The sequence below is a fragment of the Ammospiza nelsoni genome, chromosome 30 (genome assembly GCF_027579445.1).
Source record: "Ammospiza nelsoni isolate bAmmNel1 chromosome 30, bAmmNel1.pri, whole genome shotgun sequence".
Classification (NCBI taxonomy): domain Eukaryota; kingdom Metazoa; phylum Chordata; class Aves; order Passeriformes; family Passerellidae; genus Ammospiza; species Ammospiza nelsoni.
Window position 1 is genome coordinate 968,660 of NC_080662.1, and position 6,112 is coordinate 974,771.

The following is a 6,112-nucleotide window of genomic DNA, read 5'->3' on the forward strand; positions in this document are numbered from 1 at the left end:
CTATTTTATTTTATTTTATTAGAATTTTTTTCTTTTAAATTCTATTTTGTTTTTAAATTTTATTTTATTTTATTTTATTTTACTATTTTATTTTATTTTATTTTATTTTATTTTATTTTATTTTATTTTATTTTATTTTATTTTATTTTATTTTATTTTATAGCACCATGGCAATTCCAAATTCACAACCTGAGTCTCGTTTCTTCTGGGATCTGGGAATTGGGCCGTAGGCGGGGCGGCTCTTCCGGCGCTTTTTGGGATTTTTTTGGGATTTTTCAGGGGTGTTCCAGCATTATTTGGGATTTATTTTGGGATTTTTTTTCTGGGGTGTTTCAGCATTATTTGGTATTTATTTGGGGATTTTTTCCTGGGGTATTCCAGCGAGTTTTGGGGATATTTTTTGGGGTATTCCACCAGGTTTTTTTGGGATTTTTCGGGGGATTTTTTTTTTTGGTGGGTTCTGGCATTGTTTGGGATTTATTTTGGGATTTTTTTGGGGGGATTTATTTGGGGATTTATTTTGAGATTTTTTTGGGGGTATTCTGGCACTTTTTGGGATTTATTTTGGGATTTCTTTTGGGCTGTTCAGGTGTTATTTGAGATTTATTTTGGGGGTTTTGGGGGGATTTTTTCTAGGGTGTTCTGGTGCTTTTTGGCATTTATTTTGGGGTTATTTTGGGGGAATTTTTTTGGGCTGTTCTGGCATTATTTGGCATTTCTTTTGGGGATTTTTTGTGGGGCATTCCAGCACTTGTTGGGATTTATTTTGGGGGATTTTTGGGGATTTTTTCTGGGGTATTCCGGTGCTTTTTAGGATTTATTTTGAGATTTCTTTTGGGCTGTTCAGGTGTTATTTGGGATTTATTTTGGGGAGTTTTTTGGGGGTATTATAGAGATTTTTGGGATGTATTTCGGGATTTCTTTGGGCATTTTTTGGGGGTATTCTGGAGCTTTTTGGGATGTATTTTGTGGGGATTCTTTTGGGGATATTCCAGTGCTTTTTGGGATTTATGTTGGGATTTCTTCTGGGCTGTTCTGGTGCTTTTTGGGATTTATTTGGGGATTTTTTGAGGGATTTTTTCTGGGGTGTTCTGGCATTATTTGGAATTTCTTTTGGGGATTTCTTTTGGGGCTATTCCAGTGCTTTTTGGGATTTATTTGGGGATTTTTCTTGGGCTGTTCTGGCGTTATTTGGGATTTATTTTGGGGTGTTTTTGCAGTTTTTTCTGGGCTGTTCTGGGGTTATTTGGGAATTACTTGGGGATTTTTCTTGGGCTGTTCTGGCGTTATTTGGGGTTTATTTTGGGGTGTTTTTGCAGTTTTCTCTGGGCTGTTCTGGCGTTATTTGGGGTTTATTTTGGGGTGTTTTTGCAGTTTTCTCTGGGCTGTTCTGGCGTTATTTGGGGTTTATTTTGGGGTGTTTTTGCAGTTTTCTCTGGGCTGTTCTGGCGTTATTTGGGGTTTATTTTGGGGTGTTTTTGCAGTTTTCTCTGGGCTGTTCTGGCGTTATTTGGGGTTTATTTTGGGGTGTTTTTGCAGTTTTCTCTGGGCTGTTCTGGCGTTATTTGGGGTTTATTTTGGGGTGTTTTTGCAGTTTTCTCTGGGCTGTTCCGGCGTTATTTGGGGTGCTGTGGGGTCAGCAGCAGCTGTGGGGAGGCACCGGGGTTGTCCCGACCCCTTTGGGGTTCCTGGCTGGGCTCGTCTGGGTTACTTGAAATGAAGTTTGGGGGCGGATCGAGGAGCGGTAGAATTTTTTCCCACGTCTCAAGGCAATAGGATTAATTAATTAATGAATTAATTAACATGTAATTAAACTGTAGATACTCCTAGGACAGGAAATCGATGCCGATAATTTTATTTTGTATCATTTTCCCTTTCTCTCTGTGTTGTTTTTCCCCCTTTTCCCTCCTTTTCTTTCCCCCCTGATGTTTCAATAAATTTATTTTTTAGGATTCTTAAAAATCGCAAGTTTGGATCCTCCCCTCCGGTTTTGGTTTTGTTTTTTTGTTTTTTTTTTTTTTTTGTTCTGTTGTTGTTTATTTTTAATTTGTATTTTATTCTGAGTTGGGCTGTGTTATTATTCCCGATACCTTTAAAATATTGTGGGTGTTTTAATAAATTTTATATTTATTTTTTGCACTCAACACCAGGCTCGGCTGCAATTTCTGTGGGATTGGGGTTTTGGGGTTGGGGTTTGTGGGGTTTTTGGTGTCGGGGTTTTTGGGATTGGGGGGGTCTGGGTGTGGGAATTTGGGGCAGGATTGGGGTTTTGGGATTGGGATTTTTTGGGGGTTTTGGGGTTGGGGTTTTTGGGGATTTGGGGTTTTTGGGATTTGGGGTTTTTGGGGTTGGGATTTTTGGGATTTGGGTTTGTGGGATTGGGGGATCTGGGAGTGGGAATTGAGAGCAGGATTGGGGTTTTGGGGTTGGGGTTTTTGGGGTTGGGGGTTCTGGATATGGGAATTTGGGGTCCTTTAGGGGGGGATCAGGATGGGGGCTCCATCTATGGGGTGAGAGGGGGCATTGGATCCTTCTGGAATCCTTTTGGGGGTCAGGATGGGACCCTGGATATGGGAATGGAGTGGGGGGAAGAATGCGACTTTTTTGGGGTCAGGATGGGGATTTTTGTGGGGTCAGGACGGGGTCTTTTTTGGGGTCAGGATGATGCCCTCTATGGGCTCAGGAGTGACTTTTTATGGGGGCAAGTGGGCTTTTTTTGGGGTCAGGTGGGGGATTTTTATGGAGTGAGGATGGGGCTTTTTTGGGATCAGCATGGGACCTTTTGAGGGGTCAAGAGGGGGCTTTTTTGGGGGTCCGGATGAGGCCATTTGTACGGTCAGGAGGGGGCCCTTTATGGGGTCAGGAGGGGGCCATTTGCAGGGTCAGAATGAGGCCCTTTGTGGGGTTAGGAGGGGGCTTTTTTGGGGGGTCATGATGGGGCTTTTTATGGGGTCAGGGTGGAGTTTTTTTGGGGTCAGGAGGGGGAATTTTTTGGGGTCAGGAGGGGCCTTTTTATGGAGTGATGACAGGCTTTTTTTGGGGTCAGGAGGGGGAATTTTGTGTGGTCAGGAGGGGGAACTTTATGGGGTCAGGAGGGGGAATTTTGTGGGGTCCGGAGGGGGAATTTTGTGGGGTCCGGAGGGGGATTTTTGTGGGGTCAGGACGGGGTCTTTTTTGGGGTCAGGATGATGTCCTCTATGGGGTCAGGAGTGACTTTTTATGGGGGCAAGTGGGCTTTTTTTGGGGTCAGGAGGGGGCTTTTTATGGGGTCAGGATCAGACCCCATGTGGGGTCATGAGGGGGAATTTTGTGGGGTCAGGATGGGGATTTTTGTGGGGTCAGGAGGGGGAATTTTGTGGGGTCAGGAGGGGGAATTTTGTGGGGTCGGAAGGGGGAACTTTATGGGGTCAGGATGGGGAATTTTGTGGGGTCAAGAGGCGGAATTTTGTGGGGTCCGGAGGGGGAATTTTGTGGGGTCGTGAGGGGGAATTTTGTGGGGTCCGGAGGGGGAATTTTGTGGGGTCAGGAGGGGGGATTTTGTGGGGTCAGGAGGGGGATTTTGTGGGGTCCGGAGGGGGAACTTTGTGGGGTCAGGAGGGGGAACTTTGTGGGGTCAGGAGGGGGATTTTGTGGGGTCCGGAGGGGGATTTTGTGGGGTCAGGAGGGGGAACTTTGTGGGGTCAGGAGGGGGAACTTTGTGGGGTCAGGAGGGGACCCCTTTGGGCTCCCTTTTGGGGCCATCGCGGTCTCTCCCGCTCCTCCGATCCGCCAGGGGGCGCTCGTGGCGGCGCAGCGCTGGCCCCGCCCCTTTGGCCAGCGGCGCGCTCTGATTGGCTGAGGCGGAGGTGACCCCGGGCGCGCCCCCGGGATGGCGGCGGCGGGGCTGGGCCGGGGCCCGGTGAGTGCCCGTCAGTCCCCGTGTCCCTCTGTCCCTCTGTCCTTGTCCCTGTGTCCCCCCGGTGCCGGTAACCGCGGCCCCCCCCGGTGTCCATCCCCGGCCCCGTTCCCCACCGTCTCCCGGCGCTGTCCCGTTCCTCGTACCGCTCCCGGTGCTCCCGCTCCTCGCAATGTCCCCAGGCACGGGTAACCCCTCCCGCCCTTCCCCAGCCCCGCTCTCACCGCCCGATCCTCCGGTGATGGCAGCTCCCGTTCCCGCCCCTCCTCTCCCGGGGTTCCGCAGCTTCCTGTGCCCCCCTCCGGCCCCTTCCCCTTCCCCCGTTCCCGGGGTGTTTTTGGGGTCCCCCCGGGGCTCTCAGGGCCGTTTTCCCGCAGCTGTTCCTGCGCTGCCGCTCCTGGCGGGGTTTGGCCTCCGGTACCGATGGGGAGTCGCGCCTGGCGCGGCTGCTGAGGGAGAAGTTCCCGCGGGCCTCGACCATCAAGGTGGTGGACATCTCAGGTAGGGCCTAAACCTGCTTTTATTGTCCTAAACCCACTCTTTATTACCTTAAACCTGCTCTTATTGTCCTAAACCCACTCTTTATTACCTTAAACCTGCTCTTATTGTCCTAAACCCACTCTTTATTACCTTAAACCTGCTCTTATTGTCCTAAACCCACTCTTTATTACCCTAAACCTGCTCTTATTGTCCTAAACCCTCTCTTTATTACCCTAAATCTGCTCTTATTGTCCTAAACCTGCTCTTTATTACCCTAAACCTGCTCTTATTGTCCTAAACCCGCTCTTTATTACCCTAAACCTGCTCTTATTGTCCTAAACCCTCTCTCTGTGGGCCTAAACCTGCTCGTGGTTGCCCTAAACGGGTTTTTTATTGTCCTAAACCTGCTCTTTATTGCCTTAAACCTTCTCTTGTTTTCCCTAAACTCACTCGTTATTGCCCTAAACCTGGTTTTTATTGCCCTAAATCCACTCTTTCTTGCCCTAAACCTGCTCTTTATTACCCTAAACCCACTCTTGGTTGCCCCAAATCTGCTCTTTATTGTCCTAAACCCACTTTTGGTTGCCCTAAACCCACTCTTTCTACCTTAAACCCGCTCTTTATTGTCCTAAACCCGCTCTTGGTTGCCCCAAACCCACATTTTTTTTTAAAACCCACTCAGTCTCCCGCTCCCTCAGGCTGTGTGTATCCCCAGACGGGGCAGGAGTGTGAGGGTGCTCAAGCCTTGACTTTAATTGACTTTAATGGATTTTAATTGGCATTAATTGGCCCTGGTTGCCAGGAGGCTGCGGTGACATGTACGAGATCCACGTGGAGTCGGAGGAGTTCCGGGAGAAGCGGCCGGTGCAGCAGCACAGGATGGTGACACAGGTGTGGGGAACGGGGAGAGAATGGAGAGAGGGAAAGGGAACAGCTGGAATGGGTGTGAGGGAATGGGAGAGAATGGGAGAGAAGGAATGGGAACGGCTGGAATGGGTGTGAGGGAATGGGAGAGAGGGATGGGGAGGGAGAATGAGAGAGAGGAGAGAGGGAAAGGGAACAGCTGGAAGAGGGGAGAGGGGATGGGAATAGCTGGAATGGGTGTGACGGAATGGGAGAGAATGGGAGAGAGGAAAAGGGGGAGAGGGAATGAGAGAGAGGAGAGAGGGAAAGGTAACAGCTGGAACAGGGGAGAGGGGATGGGTTATGAGGGAATAGGAGAGAGAGGGGATGGATGCGAAGGAATGGGAGAGAGGAAACCTGTGGGGCTGAGGCCTCTCCAGGGCCAGCCCAGAGCCAGCCCTGAGCTGCGCTTGCCCCGCAGGCGCTGAGCGAGGAGATCAAGCACATGCACGGCCTGCGCATCTTCACCTCGGCCCCCAAGGGCTGAGCCTGCCCCGCCACAATAAAGAGCTCCAGGAGGGGCCCAGGGCTGCCCCCCTGGGCGTGAACCCCACCCCGTGCCCTGTGCTCCATCCTGGGGAATGCGTATTATTATTTATTATTATTTCTGGTGGTCCCAGCCCCATTTCTGGGGTGCTTGGTTTTATGGGGAGGGGATCTCTGGGGGTCCCAGCCCCACTCTTGTGGGGGCTTTGTGATTTGTGTGGGTGGCGAACGACGCATTGAACCAGCAGACATCAGCCACAGCATTTCATGTGATCTTTGCCAATTTTATTTTGTCCTTTACCTTTGGCAGGCCGGGGCGGTGGCTGAGCCCCCGATCCGGGAGCCCGA

General features: G+C 50.0%; 1 protein-coding gene across 1 annotated transcript; it reads left to right on the top strand.

The window, feature by feature from the left end:
• Positions 1 to 3,838: 3,838 nt before the first annotated feature.
• Positions 3,839 to 5,831, top strand: BOLA3 (bolA family member 3). The gene is made up of 4 exons (XM_059490906.1): positions 3,839 to 3,898; positions 4,273 to 4,396; positions 5,178 to 5,266; positions 5,700 to 5,831. The coding sequence occupies exons 1-4, from the start codon at positions 3,869 to 3,871 to the stop codon at positions 5,763 to 5,765; spliced, it is 309 nt and encodes a 102-aa protein (XP_059346889.1). The 5' UTR covers positions 3,839 to 3,868; the 3' UTR covers positions 5,766 to 5,831.
• The last annotated feature ends 281 nt before the right edge of the window (positions 5,832 to 6,112 follow it).

Coding starts and splice junctions, on each gene's coding strand:
- BOLA3 (XM_059490906.1), top strand. CDS start 3,869: ATGGCGGCGGCGGGGCTGGGCCGGGGCCCG. Junction 3,899..4,272: donor CGGGGCTGGGCCGGGGCCCG/GTGAGTGCCCGT, acceptor GTTTTCCCGCAG/CTGTTCCTGCGCTGCCGCTC. Junction 4,397..5,177: donor CAAGGTGGTGGACATCTCAG/GTAGGGCCTAAA, acceptor CCTGGTTGCCAG/GAGGCTGCGGTGACATGTAC.